The 20787-nt window shown below is 33.5% G+C and overlaps 1 protein-coding gene across 3 annotated transcripts in view; it reads right to left on the minus strand.

Annotated features, from left to right (window-relative positions):
* Positions 1-620: 620 nt before the first annotated feature.
* Positions 621-20787, minus strand: part of Uap1 (UDP-N-acetylglucosamine pyrophosphorylase 1) — a 34999-nt gene continuing 14832 nt past the window's right edge. Inside the window, exons 4-11 of one of the 3 annotated variants that reach the window (XM_047556786.1) lie at positions 18764-18939; positions 17086-17258; positions 10960-11153; positions 7752-7892; positions 6759-6947; positions 5648-5695; positions 1925-1991; positions 621-874 (exon numbers count right to left, since the gene is read on the minus strand). In XM_047556786.1, coding sequence (XP_047412742.1) covers positions 782-874; positions 1925-1991; positions 5648-5695; positions 6759-6947; positions 7752-7892; positions 10960-11153; positions 17086-17258; positions 18764-18939 — 1081 coding nt within the window. In that variant the 3' untranslated portion in view covers positions 621-781. Of the gene's footprint in view, positions 875-1924; positions 1992-5647; positions 5699-6758; positions 6948-7751; positions 7893-10959; positions 11154-17085; positions 17259-18763; positions 18940-20787 lie in introns of all 3 variants that reach the window. The other 2 variants (XM_047556778.1, XM_047556794.1) reach the window with 2 other exon arrangements.

Genomic DNA, 20787 nt, shown 5'->3' on the forward strand with positions numbered 1-20787 from the left:
GAAGGCTATCCTGTCCCTTTTGTGATGTTCAGCAACATCCCTGGTCTCTACTCATTAGATGCCAGTAGTATCATCCCATCCTCCCAGCTAAGTGCCCCCTTGGAATAGAAGGAATTATCTCTGGTTGAGAGCTATTATAAAGTGATAGAGACAAAGTCCAAAGTTAGATGTTCACTGGAAAAAGTTCTATGATCCCACAATGTCAGAGAAGCAATTTGCTTTAATACATTATCTCAAAGTTTCTCCCAAGTTTCATGTTTTCCTGAAAAAATAATTTCCTCAGGGTACAAATAACACTTCAGAAACGAGAAGATAAGTTTATTTTACTGTCCAATTATTTTCTTAAAAAAGTTTAATGCTTGATAAAATAAAACAAACTTTTAGTACCATAAAAACCTTCTGACATGTACATGACATATTATTACTATGTACAACTTTGAAAACAAATGCTTTCAATTCCAAGTAAAGTGATGTTGAACATCCTGACTATAGGTAAGCTATAGGATATTTTCTGGATGGTCAATGTTTTCCTTGGCTGGAAGAAAATCATATAATTGAAAAATATAAATAAGACCTTCAGTCAGTTGAGAATAATAAAAGCACTATCTGAAATTCAGTCATCTGGACCTTGGGAAGTTTATAATAGTTTCAACAGTTCAACAAGCAAAATGAAATTCTGTGAATGTTCAAAATGCAGTCTTCCAGGAGAGGTCCTATAGGTTCACAGTTGGTCTATCAAAAATAAAAGCTACTTCTATTGTAGTAGAACTTGGTAGATGGTTCATATACCATTTTTCACCAGCTCATGGACTCCATTCTCATCAATGATCAAAGGTGCATGGAACTCTTTATCTGCCACATAACTTTCTATTCCCTGAAAGGATTGAAATTAAATATAGTTAGAAAATTGGTGGATGCTTGTCATGCACTGCTGGACTTAATGGTTGTAATGCCCAAAAGTCAGGTTGAGATGAAGAATTTTAAAGTGAAAAATATGTTTAATGTACTTTTTAAATTAGACTTAATAAAGCATTAGACTTATGGAAGCATAAAACAAACAACAAACAAAAGAAAGTTACTCTGATTATAATAGTTTCTTTTTTCTTTTCATTTCTTGCAGTGCTGAAACTGAACTCAGGGCCTTGACTATGCTAAGCAAATGATTATAATACAATTTCTAAAGTTAATACGATGATCTTCATTTTTCCCATAATCATCGCTCAGTAAAGTTAACTTTCTTAGTAAGATGGCTATCTCTAAGGAATACTGACAAGTATCTCTAGGAAAAAAATATTACATAATTGGGACAGCAGGGACCTCTCAGGAGGTTTTAAAAGTGACATTAGTAAGTATGTAAACAAAACAGACACTATGAAAGAAAGTGTACGTTGCATTAAAAAGAGCCAAATAATTTATCAAAAAATGTTGATTATATATTTAAAACAAATTTTAATGTATAGACAGACTTCTGTTACTAATAACTCACTCAGTTATGGGACAGATACAAAGACATAACAGGAATTCTCCAAGAATTAAGAATCAAAGCAGCTTCTTAGTTCACTCCTATAAAGAGGTCTTCAGGGCAGGACAAGAAAAAGCTCCATTTTCTCAAAGGGTAACTCTACTTAAACATAATAGAATACCAGAATCCTGTGTTTTTTTTTTTTTTTTTTTTTTTTTGTTTGTTTAAGTTTTATTCTTAACTGACAAATAATTATATGTATTTATGGGGTACAACATGCTGTTTCAATCTATACATACATTGCAGAATGATCAAATCAGGCTAATTAATATACCCCTCTCCTCAAATACTTATTGCTTTTTTTATGGTGAGAACATTTAAAAGTCCACTCTTCAAGCTGTTTGGAAATATACAATACTCTTTAAAAGAACAGGAAGAAAAAAAAAAGGAAAACAAACTTACTTCTCCAGCGTAGGAGATAAGAGGAGAGATTTCACACTGGATTGGTACATCATTGGCATCCTTCAAGCTAAGAAAAATAAATCCCAAATATGTGTTGAAGATTTTGCTTCCCATTTTACTAGCCAGAGTGAAAATGCAGACCATAACTTCCCTCTGAGAAGCTTGCAGTAACAAAATTCTGCTAGATGAACAAATGGAATAGATCCTACTCTGAAGATCACTAAATTCCCTGAGGATTAAGTTAGTATGAAATTCCCATGGTCAAAAAGATACTATTTGGGACAAGAGCCAATAATTTGCTAACTCTTTAAAGTATTTCATCAATATTTATACACTATTCCCTTCTATACATCTCATTTTTTACTATTCCCAAGTTTTATAAAGTTGATAAAAAAAAAAGAGCCTATTAATTGAGTACATACTATGTGCCAGGCCCCCACTGCTGGATGCCTTGAAACCTTTGCATTACCTTTTAATCCTCATCATAATCTTCCAAGTCAGGTACTAATGTTGACTAACATTCTAGAACCACACTGTCCAATACAGTACCCAATGGCCATATCTGCCTACATTAAAATTTTAAAAACTGAAAATATTAAATTCACTTTCTCAATCATAATAATCACATTTTAAGTGCTCAGCAGTTATGAGTGACTAATGACTACCAAACTGGACAGGAGAGATATAGAACATTTCCCTCACTGCAGAGTTCCAATTAGACAGAACAGTTCTAGAGCTCATTTAAATTATTTCCCAGTACTTGCTCTTTTGTACAATCCAAATATCCTAGGTTAGCTAAGTTCGTTTATTCATTACATTTTATTTTTAAGGAATAGACAATTTATTTACGAAGGTAGATAGGCATTCAAGGGAGAGTGTGGTCTATCTCAAGAGTGAGAAGCCTATTCATTACATTTTAAAGTACTTCTGTTAACAAAAGTCCCTTTTAAAAGTGCTAAGGCAGAACACACTCAAGCAAAAAGCAAGGCCAGAGTCACCATTTGTGTAATTCTCAGTCACAATGTAATATTTATAGTCATTTGTAATTCTTAATTTCTGGATTATCTAACATAAACAATAAATAGTGTTTTCAATACATTTACAGTCAGTAGACTGCTGCATTATTTGCCATTTCAAGAATCTTAGAAATAGGACAGAACACACACAAAAATCCATTCCTGTATAGCCTCAAACCATAGCTCTTCTCTCCCTAGTTTGAAGTCTCAGATTTTGGTGGAGTCAACAACAGGCCAATCTTTCTCCAAATACAATTCTATATTTTATTCCAATTTACTTAATCTGGCTACTTTCCACTTGACCCAGGAGAGTCATATTCCCTTTGGATCCTTCCAAGTCATTTTCAACTATGAACCATTTGACTATAAAAATTATATTGTTCCTCCAAGATTTAGCTCTTGCCCCAACTTCCCCTAGACCGCTGCATTTCATAATGATTGCTCCCATTCATTTATTAATAAAAAAATTTATTAAGCACCTGTTAAGTCCCTGCCTCCAAGAATAAGTACTATTTATACCACAGTTAACACATAAACACAGTGCCCAATAATGCCCCTTAGTTTTTATGAATGTGCATCGTAATTTTTATGAATTGCATCTTGAACTCCCAGTAGGCTCTCTTGTGTAGATACTTCAGCACCTAGGTTACTAAGAATATCTATAAGTAGGTTTGTGAGCAGACCTACCAGTGAACCATGAAAGTAGATGGACAACAGCCTAAAGCAGAGAAAAGAGGAGGCCCAGACTTCACGTCTCTCCAGATATGTGCCAGATTCTATCACAAGAGAATCTTGGAGACTCTCTGGATGGTTTGGAGGCATACTAACCAAATGGGAAAAATGAGGGTCCATCCCACTGATAAAACTTTATATATATATATATATACACATATATATATATATATAAAATATACATATTTGCATATCTATATATGTAAAACATAGCTGATAGACAGACAGACACAGTGCCTAGTCTCATCTAATCCCTGGAAAAATTCAGTATACCAAGATCAGAATGTGGCTTTGAACCCAGGGAGCACATTATAGCTAGACTGAATACATAACCTCCTTTCTCACACCACAATGACACTCCAAGACACTAAGAAAGTCAACTTTGATAAACAAGGTTGGATGCCCTAAAGGAGGGAAGATAGAAGCTACCATCAACAAATGTTGCCTATGAGTTTAAAGGCAAATTAGCCCAATAAAACTAATGGCCCCTAATTCTTCGGTCAAGCATCCCTTTGTAGCTAACATTGTTCAGTAAATGTTAAAGTAAAAAATATAAATGTCATTCTTGTCAAAACTCAGCATCCTCATTTCCATTCTTTCAGAATACTCCAAACTGTTTCTTCTTTCTTTTACACAAGATGTTTCCTTTTTGTCTTTTACTTTCAAGTTATCTTTTTCAAGTCTCTAAAGGCATCCTTTGGTGCTGAGGATTTTAACAGGAACTATTTCTCAGTCTGTGATGTCATTTGGAGCCAAATTTTCAGTTTAATGATTATACAAATGGCTAAAATTAATGGGGGGGTGGGGAGAAGTATTAAATAAAACAATCCAAATAAAAGTTAAATAATGTTTAAGACTTTTATATTTTGACTAAGCTGAATGTTGTTTTCAGCTGCATAAGAAACTACCTTACTTAAGCTATGGTTCAATGAGAAAGAAATTCAGGATCAATGTTATATTTCTTATATCATAAAATCAGCTTGCTTCTACATATTAAAAATAATGAATAAAACAGAAAATAATAAAGGCTGCACGTTCCAGTTTTCATGGTAATAGTTATCTGCGGCTCCTAGAGGAAACTAACCAGATCTTGCAGTCTACTCCCTGTCTACAACCATATCTCAGAGACACTGACACTTATAGGAACTCGTCTCTATGGGGCAAAGATGAGCGGTATGACAAGAAAATGTAAGTGAGTGGAAGTGTCATCACTGTTGCACTGTTTCTGAGATACTTTCACCTTCAAATCCTTTGTCCTCTATATATTTCCGAAATCATCTTAAAATTGAAAATTCAAACTAAACCTAAAAACTTTGAAAGTGTAGCAAGAATATCATGTTTTCTTTTTAACTATAAAGATAATGGCTTTTAAAAACTTTGACAGTATCCAGATAAGAGGATATGTAGCGCTTCTAGCTAAAAATGACCTGTCTAAACAAAAAAGATAGAAATTGACCAAAATTAAAACACAATTACCAAAAAAGAGAGCTGTTTATGTGAGAATAAATCAACAAAACAGCTTTTTCCATATTAAGAGCCATCAAATATGTAGGAGCAATTACAGCCTTTATATTGACAGCATATATCCAATTCAGTAAGACACAGTTTCAGAACACTTTATTTATCTAACTTATGCTTGTGCTAAAAGGCATAAGCTGGAATACAAATTTGTTCCCTTTGTCCTGTAACCTGCTCTGGGTCTTACCTAACACGTTTAAAACTGATCTATGGACTCAAATACCCATGGTCAGATTCTTTAGTAAAGCATGCTCCCCATTTCCAGCATGCACTGAGATTCTGAGTTAGTGTCATCCAGACAGATACCTGCCACCATGTAAGCAGTGCACCCCCACCAAAGCTTCAGTCATCCTCCCTCCAGACCCCCAAAAGGCAGAGCACTAAACTACAATGCCAGTTAGTATGGAGGGAAGCACAGCCCCATCACCATGCACTGCAGGCAGGCTGGTATATTTACTTGTGATTGACATCAGCTGTGATGGTCTCTGACTTTCCATTTGTAGCACTGCTATGTAGGAATAAATAAGTATTAATGGGAATGGAAAGAAATCAAACAATAACAATGAAGTGGAGTTGCAAAGTATATTTGACCAAATGGCATGTATTTATGGTAAATCATGAATTTAGCACAAGAGGTCTGACGGGGTAAAAAAAAAATTCAATGGTCAAAGATGAAACATGCAAACAATGTGACATGCCACAGAGCAAGCTGATTGACAAGGCAGAGCCTGTAAGTGGCCTTGGACCAGGAGACAGAAGCTAACACTGATCCTTCTTGTAAAAACAGTTATGGAAGAGTAAGTTCCAATGCTCAGCATTTTAACACTTATTGAGGCATTCTAGGGCTTTTGTGCATGCAGCCAGCCATTTGTTCCTTTAAGAACATAAATTAAATGGCAGAATCCTTCTCACCCAGGTACAAAAACACCAAATGATTTAAAAAGGGGAAATCTAGGTGCCAATGAAGGTTTTATCAAAGAAGATTTAGCATAAAAGTGCTTTATCTCAAATTTGAACAACTATAAGTATCTTCTTTTTTAAACTTCTGAAAACCAAAAATATTTCTAAAGTTTTGAGTATCAGTGAACATAACCGGCACCTTTCTTAGTACCTGGTGAGTAGGACCATGAGGCAACATCTTGTGGGTAGCCTGGAGGTGGTGTCTCATAGATAGCACTTGCTGTGAGGCCACAAATAAATAAGCAGCAACCACCCATCTGCTCTGTGACTGAGGAACCTGCCCTGTGGTATAGTATGCTGCTAATGGGGTTTTAATTAACTTCTGACCACTATTTAATAGAAGTGATTTCATTGACATGGTGGGGCTATTAAAAAAAAAAAAAGCAAGAAATTTATAAGACTCCTCTTTAAGAGAATATAAAGCTGTTTTTTGTAATGGGAAAAGCTGATGTTATCTCTTATCAGGAACTGCCCACACAGCAGTAACTTACTTTTTAAAAAGATTTTAAACTTATTAAAAAAAAAAAAAAAAGATTTCAGGATATATCAAGAGAGGAGGAAGAAGTCCAAGAAAGCATTCCCACTGAAGAGAAAAGATACTGACTTACCGGGGAATTGCAGGAAGGCGGGAGCCATTTTCATCTATAAAGTGGCCACCTGCATTGAGGACCCAGCAATGATGAAGGGACATCAAAGCATGCCTTGCAGTAGTAGGGTTGTCCTTCCCATTCTGGCTGTCTGCATTCTTCAGCGGGGAAAACTCATCTTCCCGTAATACTTCATACACCACAAACTTCCTAGAGTGAAATCATACAAAGACTTCTTTCTCATGAAATAAAATTGCATACAGAGCTTCTCATTCTTCTCTATATAGCTAAGCCTTTAGTATTCAATTACAGGCTTTCTTAATATAATTTTAGGTGAATTACAAATAATGCTCATCCCTTGACCAAAGAAAATTGTAATTTTCTCTCCAGCACAAAAATGAAAGCTCATTTCTAATCCCAACTATAAAACATTTCATCCTAGACCAGAAAGATTAGAAATCCTAATGCAAAAAGATCACATTAGCATCAGTTCTGAAAAAAAAAAAAGATAAAAAGGATACTTTAGAAATGTATATGGAGAGACTTATATACAGCTAATTCACCTTCAGCAGTTTCACATTTGTCAAATTCTGAAACATGTATCTCAACATCAGCTGTGATCTTTATAGAGAGCTATATAATCCAAAAATGTGTTCACTGAAACATCGGCTCACAGGTCAGTAATAGATCCCAAGCACAAATATTTATCTTAACCTTCTTAGTCTTTCAGAAAAGATAAATGATTTTAACAACTTTACAGGAGAGCCAGATAACAAACAAGCTGATAAAACAAACAAACAAACAAACACTGTACTCTAGACACCTCAGACACATTCATTCGGTGGAATGGTGGTTTATTTTAGGGAATGATAATCGATCTAGACAATACACTCATAATCAAAATGCCTGAGATACATGCTATCAAATGTTTTCTAAAAACAGTTTCCTGCCTAAGAGACTAAAAAGCAGCATTTCAAGGCATATTTAATCTTACTGGTGTTATTCAAAGCATACTTTGCAAACTGGAAGATGTCAAAGACAAATTTTTCCATCTTTATTCCATTTGGTTTGTCTGGCTTAATTAATTGCCCCTGGGAATCCACATATGGAATCTTCTTTTGAGCCACATGGTGCTGCAACTGGGGTTCATAAACACTAAGGATTGAGGGGGGGAAAAGACATAATCACTTTCCAGATTAAAAATGCCAGAAAATTTGATAATAATCAAGCACAAATGCATCAGAACAAAATACTGAGATTTTCAGGTGAAGAATTTGTTTTGGTTTATATTTAAATATTGAATGAATAAATTTCTCCCACTCATTTTCTTATATTTAAAAAAAACAAATAATGATTTCCACATTAAAAAACAAACACACCCATGCACATACAGAGAGAGGTTACACCAATGTCTCTCTCATTATTTCCATGACTTTTATAAAATGTTCTCTTGCTCTAGCTTTTTTAGCTGAGATTCCTCCAAGTACAAGATGGAAAGGTAAGTATTAAAGTTACTATAGGTGAACTCATAACACGGCTATAAAAAACACAGTAAAATGGGAAATATTTTAGAAATGGAATTGATGGTCTAAAGTAACATTTAGCTCACCTGATTTGATCATGCCACAATGTATACATATAGGAAAATATCACATTGTATCCCACAAACACATACAACTATTTTTTGTCAATCAAAAAATAAAAATAAAGTTTTAATAGTTTTAACTTTTTAAAGAGCAGATGGTCAGTTTGAATGTATGAATGCTAACCAGTGCATCTAACAGTGAAAACACCCTTAATTTAAAAATCTGGTGATATACAATAAGCTCTTATTTAATACCTTATGGCATTACCAGGCTGTTTGACATTCAAGTCTCAAGTTCTTTCTGTTCACTTTTTTAATGCACAAGATTCTAAATAGTAATCTTGTAAACAGATGAATTACAATTGTGTGGGCAGCTTTTTAAAAATACAGATGCCTTGGATCTATCTCCAGAAATTCTGATTCAGTTGGTGTAGGGTTGACATCTATTTTTAAAAAGCTCTCAGTTGTAGTAAAGAGAGTTTCATTTCTTAACTCTGCTTCAAAAGAACTCAGGACACAGGGGACTAAGAAGGGGAGAACAAAAAGAAAAAATGCTTTGGACTTCACCTAATGCACTAGAGGAAAGCTCCTATTAATTTCTACCTTATGATAATTTCTTACGAAAAACAATCAAAATGTGATAAATTTCCATTTGATAAAAGTAATGCTCAGGAAAGAAGATGAATTCTATGGGACACGGGTTTAAGGTACTGAATGAACATAAAGTTTTATATACCATACAATCCTATGCTGGTCAGAGAAGGGGCCTATAGCATATGAGGATCTACCTACTTCCCAGGTGGCTTAGTTTCTAAGTAACAAGGAAGACAAAAAGAGGCCCTATCTTACAACAAGAAAGGAAGAAATCAAATTATTACTGTATGCAGATGATATGGTCATACATTTAGAAGATCCAAAAAACTCTGTAAGACTTCTAGAACTGAAAAACGAATTTAGCAAAGTAACAAGATATAAAATCAACACACAAAATTCAATAGCTTTTCTATACACAAATAATGAACCCACTGAGAAAAGAAATCAGAAAAATGATCCCATTCTCAATAACCTCAAAGAAAAAAAAAAAAAAAAAAACTACCACTACCACCTAGGAATAAATTCAACCAAGGATTATAAAACACTGAAAAACCAAATTGAAGAAAACACTAAAAGATGAAAAGACATCCCATGTTCTTGGGTAGGCAGAATTAATCACTCAACTGTCCATATTACCAAAAGCAAACTATAGATTTAAAGTGATCCTCATCAAAATACCAAAGACCATTCTTCACAGAACTAGAAAAAATTGTCCTAAAACTCATATGGAAGAACAAAAGGCCCAAGAGGAGCCAAAACAATTAAGAGCAAAAAGAGCAATGCTGGAGATATCACAACATGATTTCTAATTATACTATAGAGCTATAATACAAAAACATGATACAGCATAAAAAGAGACACATGGAACAATGGAAAAGAAGACACAGAGACAAACCCACATAGATACAGACTCTGTTCCTTAACAAAGGCACCAAAAATAAACACTGGAGAAAAGACAGCCTTTTAAATAAATAGTACTGGGAAAACCATATATCCCATACATAGAAGAAGGAAACTGAATCCCCATTTTTCAACCTGCAAAAAGTCTACACAAAGTGGATCAAAGACCTAGAAATTAAACCAGAAAATTTGCAACTACTAGAAGAAAACATAGGGTCAACACTCCAACAAATAGGTGCCAATACAGACTTCTTCAGTCATCACTGACTTTTAAAGCTCAGGAAATAATACCAAGAATTACTAACAACTCATTTAATAAATGGGCAAATGAACTAAACAGCTATTTCTCAATAGAAGAAAAACAAATGGTTAAAAAATACATGAAAAAATGTTTAACATCTTTAGCAATCAAGAAAATGCAAATCAAAACTACACTGAGATTTCATCTCACTCCAGCTGGATTGGTAATCAAAAAGAATACAAATAACAAATACTGGCAAGGATGTGGGGAAAAGGGAACATTTATACATTGGGGGATTTTAAATTAGTACAACCACTGTGGAAATCAGTATAGAGGTTCCTCAAAAGATGGAATGGATTCATCACAAGCTATATACCACTCCTCAGTATTTATTCAAAATAATTTAAGTTAGCATACTTCTTTTAAATATAGTGACACATGCATACCCATAGAGCACAATTCACTGGTTATGGAACCAGTTTAGGTACCTATCTGTGGATGAATGAATAAAGAAAATATGGTATATATAAACATGGAGTTTTACTCAGTCATAAAGAAGAATGAAATTATGTCATTTGTAAAATTTAAAAAAACCAATGAAACTGGAGAAAAACACATTAAGCAATAGAAATCAAGCACAAAGTCAAGGGTCATGTTTTCTCTCACATTTGGAATACAGAAAAAAGGAGAAAAAAGGGATTTTTTAAAATTTAAAACAAAAGGAGGATAACATAGAGTAGAGGAGGGGGAAGAAAAGGGAAAAGGGAAGAAATGAGCAATGAAGGTAACCAACTTATGTTTTGTGCATATACCTATCTATCACAATGAATTCCACTACTTTGTCACAATTATAAGGCACCAATTAAAAAAAAAAAAAAAAGAGGCCCCCATCTTGCCCATACTTGACAACATCTCTCAGAAATGGTACAGTGAAGAAATGATTGGCAATGTTCCCCGCATTGAACAGCAGTCGTCCATCTGAACTTCGTTTTTGAGCTGTTGCCAGGGAAATCTCACTATATTCTACCACCTGGTATACTCCATCTACTCGGCAAACCACTCCAACTGGTTCTGTAGGGTTCGTTTTTTCTACCACCTGCCCAACAAAACAAAACAAAACAAAAGAAAAAAAGACAACAGAGAGGAAGAAATTTAATTAAATGCTCCTGTGGAGATTTGCCATTGTCAAAGGCCACATTCACGATTTTGCTTACATTGTCTGTAAGGTACTAAGTCAAGAGGAGTCTTTAACTTTAGAAAATCAACTACCCATAATTTGACAGGTTACTTTCCAACTGGAAATGAAGTACATATATTATCTCCTTCCTATTTACTGCTCAACCAAACTGGGGTAGAAATACCATCATACACATAAAACCCAGAGATAATCATATAGGAATGGGTCCCTAAGATATTTTACATTTTTATTATTTATTTTTACCCATCCTTAACTACTTTGAGAATAAATAAAATTTCTCTAGGAGTCACAAGACAGAAGACTTAAGGTATTTTGCCTCTCATTCTATATTGGCTAGATCATTATTTCATTTGAAAATAAGTTTTTCTTCAATTTTCATTCATGAATACAGCATTTTCCTTGTTTTTCATGGACCTGGATAGGAAGTAGGAAGGTTAGAGGCAGGCAAATCATTGGGTTCCCACTCCAACTTTAATCAGAAAAAACCTGTACATATTTATCCATTTTGCATACTAGGTTTCATTTAAAGTAAAAGTGTCTAGGCTTTAAAAAAGATTGATTTAATCATTTATCAATGGCTCTGGGATAGTGGAGCAACTGGATGGTCTGTATCAACGTTAGAGAGAAAGGTAAGAGTATATAATTAAAAAAAAAATTCACAGGTGATTCTGATATGCTGCACCCTTGTCCCAACATCTCTGGCCCGAGTTAAATATTTAGAAGAAAATTATAAAGAAGTGTATGCAATGCACTAATATAAAATCCAGGTTAAGATTAAATGAATATTCAACACAAGAACTAAACAATAAAGGATATTTGAAGGTATTTCTTTGCTTGCCCTGTCCAATTAATGATGCAGCAAGCTTTGGTGTATTTTTAAAAATCTGTACCCAATTGGAAAACTGTATCCTAGATATACATTAAATTATATCAATAAACTTAAAACTTTTCTTCAGCAACTGATTTCTTGAAATAAACATAGTCAGTCACAGTCATTTACAGACAACTAAAGCCACTATTAAGAACTTCGTTTACATAACAAATAGAGATATATGCACTGCGGCTAGCTCAGTGAGGCAGGGCTACTGGATACATAACCGCCTGTGTAGTTGCACTGTTAGATAACCTGAAAGGGGCACAGTATTCAATGAAAAGAAACTTTTCACCAAGAAAGTGGATTAAACTGGAAGGAAACATACAGCAAAACGTATGATCTATCAAAATGTATAAATGCATTCTGTCATGTACAACTAATTAGAACAAATTAAAAAATTAATAAAAAATTATTTAAGCCAATCATGATCTGTATCTGCCAATTCTTTGTCTATCACCAGCCCATTATCACCTCTCATCTCATGTATTATACAGTGGGTCTCTTACCAGGTAAGGAATTTTGGAATAAATTCCTCTCCTTCCAATTTTTAAAATGCACACAAGGGGACCTGAGATGTAGCTCAGTGGTAGAATACCTGCCTACCATGTACAGTGTTTTAGGTTCAATCCTCAACATCGCCAAAAAAAAAAAAAAAAAACCCACAAGATTTATTTTCCACTCACCTCTATATACCCCTAATTCCAAACAGCCATGGAAAATAAAAATAAACATATTCATGTTTTTTATTTTCCAAGTGTTAATCTGCAGGTATAAGATTTACTTCTATTTTTCCTTTTTTTTTTTTTGGCAGGATTGAACCCTGGGCAAGCACTCTACCAACTGAGCTATATCCCCAACCCTAAGGTTTACTTCTATGGTAACTATTAACCTCTAAACATTAAAAAAGTTTAAATTATAGACGAAAGCATTTGTATGCTACATAAAGTCAGAAGTTAATTTACATTATAAAGAAAAAATACACAGTATAAAAAGGTTTGCTCGATATTCCATAAATTTAAAATTTAAAAGCAAAAATCTATAACAGTTACTGTAACTGCTTTATAAAATGATCCTCACTTTTTAGCTTTGTACTTTTGCAAACTATCCTACTCTAATTCCTTTCCAAGGCTCTTGCTCCATAAGAAAATACTTCATGCACCACAATAAGGGTCTATTAAAGAAGTACTACAAAGAATTTTACTCCAATACTATGAATCACTCCCTAAGATGTTTTAAATATACATTTAATACCTTCATTTTCTTATTTAAAAAAGGGGAGAGAGAGCTAAATGGTTTCTAACATTTCTAAAAGTTTGACATATTTTGTTTCCAACTGAATACTTATTTATTAATTCACTGCAAGACTACTTCATTAAATGCCAGACCAAGCATTAAGTCTACAAGGAAAACTGATCCTGAATTTATCTTAGAGAGCCCATGGGTAATGAAGAAAAGCAATAGGTTGGATCTCTACAAAAGTTAGCACACCAGACAGGTGTGGTGGCATATGCCTATAATCCCAGTCACTAGGGAAGCTGAGACAAGAGAATTTCAAGTTCTAGGCTAGCTTTAGCAATTTAGGGAGGCCCTAAGCAACTTAGTGAGACACTGTCTCAAAAGAAAAAATAAAAAGGACTAAGAATGTAACTCAGTGACCATGTGCCCCTAGTTTTAATTCCCAGTACCAAAAAAAAAAAAAATAGCATACTAGTTTAAAGTTTTTTTGAATTGTCGGCAAATGCAGAACTAGTCCAAATAGTGTGATTGATGGTGAACTTGGGGTTGTGACTCAGTGATAGAGTGCTTGCCTAGCATGTTTGAGGCACTGGGTTCCATCCTCAACACCACAAAAAAAAATAAATAAATAAAATAAAGGTTAAAAAGAAAAAGAGTGTGATGGTATAATGTGACATAACATACAAAGAGTTGGGAAACTGAATTCTAATTCTGGTTCTGCCAAACCTTGAGACTGGGACTTAAAAAGTGCTGGAACTCAGGGTTCTTATTTCTGAGATTTAAAAGGGTTGACCAGTTCATCTTGAAGGTTCAACTCTTTTTGGTCATACAGTATACTTTATATTGATTATGAAGCTTATAAAAATAAAAATTGTTTCTGTTTTAGAAAAAAGAGTGACACCAAGTGGAACAAAGAAAGAAATACACCTTTTTTTAACAGCATAGTTGCTACTTAGGATCCAATACACTGTTTTTATTATAGTTTAGGAGAGTTTAGGAGTGATTTAAAATATACTACAGATATTCAGAGTAGTGAATTGGAAAGATGTTTTAAATAGATGAACTAAATCAACTCTTGTTTTCAGAGGCAGAAAGAGTCTTAAGTCTATCACTTCAATCTCTTTAAACTTAAAATGGTAAATTTAAAATTTCAGTTTCTGGATTTGACTTTATATTAAATTTATAGATTAATCTTGAGAAAAATGACAGCTTTATAATAAAAGATTTCCAAGCAGTATATGGTATGTCTTTGCTGGCAGATCTCATATATTTCAAACTTACTACTTTGTTTTTGTCAGAAGCATGTATGGTATCTACTTTTGGCAGAAAGGTTTTCATTCACATCGATATTATAAAATTATTCTAAACTTTCTTCTAACCCTTTATTTTTTCATCTTTTCATATTTAACTTTGCAATTCATTTGAAAGTAATTCTGGTATGAGCTCTCAGGGAGAAATTTACTTAATTTTTTGTCAACTATTTAATTCACTTCTACCACTGATTTGAAATGCCACATTTTTTATTTTTTCATCTTTTTTAATCTTTAAAATGAATTACTGTTATTGTATACATATTATGGGGTACAGGGTGATAATTTAATACATGTATATAATGTGCAATTATCAAATCAAGGGTAATTAGCATTTCCATCTCAACATTTTAAAAAACTTTTAAATAATAATATATATATAACAATAATTACATTATATATAACAATAATTATGTGTTTATGAGATACAGTGTGATATTTCAATACATGTATACAATGTGTATTGATCAAATCCAGGGAATTAATATTTCTATCTCCTTATTATTACTTTAAATTCATCCCAGTTAAAATGACTATCAAAAAGACAAATGCAGGTGAGGCTGTTCAGAAAAGGGATTTCATATCAACACTGTTGGCAGGAATACAAAGTAGTATTATGGAGAACAGTATGAAGTTTTCTCAAAAAACTAAAAATAGATCTACCATATGATCCACCAATTCAATTCTTGGGTATATACCAAAGGAAATGAGATAAGTGTGCCAAAGAGACACTTGTGCTCCCATGTTCATGGCTGCAGTACTCACAATAGCTAAGATTCACACACACATGCACCCCAACATACACACTTACATATATAGATAAATAAATAGATATAATAAAATATTCAGACAGAAAAATGAAAGATATCTTATTTGCAGCAAAATGGATAGAACAATAAGACATTAAGGTTTTACTGGGTTTTTTTTTTTCCTTCTTTTTTTTTGGTACCAGTGATTGAACTCAGAGGCACTTAACCACTAAACCACATCCCCAGACCTATTTTGTATTTTATTTAGAGACAGGGTCTCACTGAGTTGCTTAGAGCTTCGCCATTGCTGAGGCTGGCTTTGAATTCTTGATCCTCCTGCCTCAGCCTCCCAAGCCACTGGGATTACAGGCGTGTGCCACCACACCTGGCAACATAAAGTTTTGAAATGAATCAGACAGAGAAAGACAAATACCACATATTTTCTCTAATATGTACATGTTGAAAAGTCAATCTGAATGTAAAAGACTGACTACAAGGGTGAGGGGAGATAAAGGACGGTTAGATAACTGCTTGTCAAACACTGGAGGAATAAATTCTAGTGTTCTATAGTACAATAGGGTAACTATTGTAATGTCTATAATATATATTATGAATAACAAGAGAAACTTGAAATGCCATTTTTCTATGGTGTGTTCTTTTTCTGACTTGTCTGTTCTATTTCCATTAATCTGTCATTCTATTCTGGTTCTAGGACCACACTCCTAGTTACATTTTATTTCAAATTCATTTTAATATTTTACAGATTGTCTATAATCTTCCACACCCCCCCTTTATCCCCAGTCTTTTTCAACATTTTCTTGGACATCTTTACATATTTACTCTAAACTTTGTAATCATTTTGTCAAATGTCCCCAAAAATAGTTTCACTTGTGTTTTGATTGGAATTATAATATATTTTATTTGATAAGAATGGATATCTTTACAGACTTCCAGAAATATACTGTTTATATCAGTATTTTTACATTTTTCAATGTTTTTAAGGTCTTGCATGTTTTCTATTTTATTCTAGCTATATGTTTTGTTTGCTACCATAAAGGCATACCTCCTATATCATCAGCTATAAATTTTAAAAAGGTTGGAAAAAAAAAAAACGAAGCCAACGACACAGTCTTATATAAAATTACCAATCTTACACCATCTTAATCAGTATGTTTGTGGTCAGTCCAGCAGCAATTAATCTCTTTAAACTCTCCTTATCCCCAACCTGCTTATTTTCATTTAACTTAGAAAAATATCACAAGATTCCATGTCAAATGCCTTACTGAAGTCCAAAATGCTGTTTTATCATATTTCCCTCCCTAATTACTACCATAGTGGGTTAATCTGATTGAATACAGCTTCATACTAATGAATCCATCCCAGGTCTAGTGATAAATCAATCTTTCACTTTCCCAGGTACTTAAAAAATTATCCTCATTTATTTTAAACTCTTACTTATATCTGACAATTACACAATACTATTTCTAGAATCAAGTATCACCAATTAAAGTAAAAAAGTACATGTAGGACAGTTTAGACATTGAAAGATGAATGGTTCTAAAATATTCAAATCACTCCAATAAGCCTAGTTTGACTCCTGGAATGTTTATACTGACAGAGAAAGACGATTTAAAGCCCCTCTATAATAGAAAAGGCATTACCTTTGCCCCACAGTCTGCTCCTTTCTGAATGCAAAATCCAATGAACCGTGGGTCTGCCACTTTTACCAAAATGTTGTCTACACAGTAGACATGAATGCTCCAAATGCCTCTTTGCTCCATATCCTCCACAATATTCTGGGCTGCAAGGGCCCGATAAAGACCACCATTACCATCTGGAGAATAAAATAGTCCATTAGTAACACACCAAAACCCATAATAAGGGTCACCCAAAGATTATTTAATATTTCCAACTGGGATGGAGATCTTTTTTAAAAACAGTTTCACATTAGAGCCAATAAAACTGAATATCCATTCAGAAGAATTTAGATGTTAAAAAGTTACTACATTATTTGGTAGGCTACTAAGCATAAGTATCTACATAATAACATTATTAATAGGACCAGGCAACCCCAAAGACCATGTTTCTTTTTAACTCAGCTCCTTTTAATAACTTAGCCTATGATATATTGTGCCATATAAATCTCTTTTTCAGGCAATGATTACTTCATAACCTTTCAAGTTTTATTAACATTTATACGATTCAAATTAGCTCTCTATATATGGCCCTAACTTGGGCTATATATGTTATCCATCTCCGTAATGTTTAAACCAAACCATTAGTTAACAAATCAGAATAATATGAATGAAGGTCTATGGTGATTTCAGTACAGGTAAAAGCCTCTTCTTTCCCCATTTATTTTTAGTGCTGCTTTAATGTTCTTCTTTCCTTAATAACTTCGGCCATTACTTAAACAACGACAAAAAATTACACAACTTCCCAAAATAAAGTTAAGAATAAAGAGGAAAAGCTTCCATTAAAACAATTAAGATTTTTACAAAGGAAATTAAGATGAAATAAAAGCCTACATCTAGAGAACACCACTTTTAATACTATTATTTCCTTTCCTCCAAGTATGGATTCAAAGAGATTATGAACCTATCAAAAGGCTTATTTTTATTTTATTACTTTATTTCATTTGTTCTTCTTAGTTTATACTTGACATTAGGATCCATTTTGATAAAATTATACAAGAAAGAATATATCTTATTCTAATTAGGACCACATTCTTGTGAGTGGGCACAATGGTGAGGTTCACAAGTATTTTCCTATTTAGATCTATTTTTATAGTTGATATTAAACTCAGTACTCCTAACAAACTATAATGTGCACACACTACCTGGAATTGTACAAAGATGTGGCCCTAACCACATTTTGTATTCAGTTCTGTATTTGCATTTTCTTAATCTATTTAAATGATTTCTCTCTATTACTTATTGTCTCTAAATATAATTTTAACGCTACTTAAAAATTAAAGCCATTTATAATTTCACTTCTCATTTATTGAACAGCAGATGTGTTCCAATTTTTCACTACAATAAGTAATGTTGCCATGAACACTGCTATATATGTAAAATACTGAGTAAAGAGAATGAATATCCTGAATGCTGTTCAAGTTCTCTCCAAGGCTTTGTGTTCACAGAAAGCATAAAAATGTGTCCATTCCACCTATGGGCATTTCTGTCTTTTTAAAGTTGAAAAACAACAACAACAACAACAACAACAACAAAAAAAAAAAAATATTGATTTTTTTAAACATCCAAAGCAAGAGAAAATCAAAATATCATGATTTATGTTATTAGAATTTCTAGTCACCATTAAATAAGGATGATTACAAACCTGGAGCCATAGAAACTTTGTTCTTCTCTTCCAAAATAATTTTCCCATCAAAACTCATAGCAGGCAGCATTCCCTGCTGAAAAAAGACTACATTCTCTTTTTTTAAACCAAAGTACTTGTGCTTTGTGAAAAATTCCTTTGTAGACTCCATTGTTCTGCCACTGGTCATTATATACCTTATAAGAGAAAAATACAAGCTAAGCAACAGTGCTATGTGAATTAGGGCAAAATAAAGTTTTATCTATTTACTGAGCTAAAGAAAAATTTTGAGAGTACTTGTTTCTTATTTCTCTTTGTCTTTTTCCTGGGTAAGATAAATTCATTAGCTGCTACTCAAGAGGAATTCCTCTAACAATTTTATGCATAAGCATAAAATAAATCTATGTGATAGTAAACACACTTCCTTTAACAGAGAATCTATAACTGCCCTAAACATTTAGAGCTCTGTGAAAGTATATTCTAAATTTAAAGCTTTTGTTCTAAATAAATGGGGAGAAAAGATAACTGCAATACAACCTAATGATCTCTTTATTAAAACTTAAAATGGAATTTAGAGCTGGGGTTGTGGCTCAGTGGTAGAGCACTTGCCTGGCACACGTGAGGTAGTGGGTTTGATCCTCAGCACCACATGAAAATAATTTAAATAAAGGTTTTAAGTCTGTCTACAACTAAAAAAATATTAAAAATAAAATAAAATGGAATTTAGGCTCTGTCACTTTCCACTTAGAATCACAAAAGCATAATTATACATTATATTTCACAAAAATTCAATTTATGCTAGAATGGCAAAGGAGAAAAAAAATCTATCTAAAGCCATAATTAGCAATTATAGTAGTTTGGGGCCTTTACTATAAATTACATGTAAGTAGGGATTTTTGTCTGTTGTGGTGACTGATTAATCCCCAGGACTTAGGAGCTGGCACTCAATATTTTTTAAATGAACAAATGAAGGTATGATTCCTCCCACAGTAAATAATCTGTTGGGTATTTTGAACCTTCATACAAAAAATTGCAGAATGATTTAAAGATGACAAAAGAGGTGGATAACTGCTCAGCATAAGAAAACAACAGAAATTCTGAGCTGTGAGAAGATGGGAGACAGAGAAGAAAATCCAGCATGATGTTAGGAGGCCAGGACTGTTAAGTAGAATGTTGGTTGATGAGAACACAGACACAGAGGTCCTTCAAAAAACTTCCACAAGAATCAAAATGAGGGAAAAAAAAAAGTTTACAGCAGGTAAATACTTGTGTTGAGAAGAGTTAAAAACTGAAGAAAAAAATATCTTCAAAGGCATCAGGGAGCTGCGGAAGCAACACAGATTGGATCTGAAGTCCCAAAGAGGAAGAATCTTTTAAAGGGGAATTAAGGATATCCAATTGTCTTGTCCTCAGGGTATTTGCTGGTTTTGTGGGAGAGTGTCTGCACTTGGACCAAAAGCTACTGCTGAAGGACAGAGAAGCAGAGAAGCAGCAGAGTTTTTACTGGTCACATGAGACTAAAATAACAAGATTAGGAACTTGAGAGATAACAAATGTATAGTTGGTTTCCCCCTCAAAATGTACTAACTTCCAAAACTACTCTGGGAAAGTGATTCAAGAACTTCTAAAAAGAAGAGCAGAGTTTCCCCATAATCTCTTGGTGCTTAGGAGGCCAACACTGACCAAGGTAGAGGGTCTGAGATTTTGTCACACAATAGTGGAGGCTGAGAACACTAGTTTGACCTATAGCGGAGAAATCAACACTGTTTTCCAAGTGGTGTGTATGTGAAAGAGGTTAGGGTGGGGGAAAAATAGATAACCTGATACTGAAGGATATTAGTTTCTATACTGAGAGAGCCACCCAGAGCAGTGACTGAAAATAAACCCATACCATGTCATCATGAAATGTCAGCTATTTAAAGGTAAAAAGAGACCTTAAATGCTTTCAAATTAAAAAAAAAAAAAAAAAAGATTGGGAATCAAAATGGCATAGATAGTTCAACAGCAATGCTGTAAATAAAACAATACCCTCAATTCAGAAAAAA

This window comes from Sciurus carolinensis, chromosome 1 (assembly GCF_902686445.1).
Source record: "Sciurus carolinensis chromosome 1, mSciCar1.2, whole genome shotgun sequence".
Classification (NCBI taxonomy): Eukaryota; Metazoa; Chordata; class Mammalia; order Rodentia; family Sciuridae; genus Sciurus; species Sciurus carolinensis.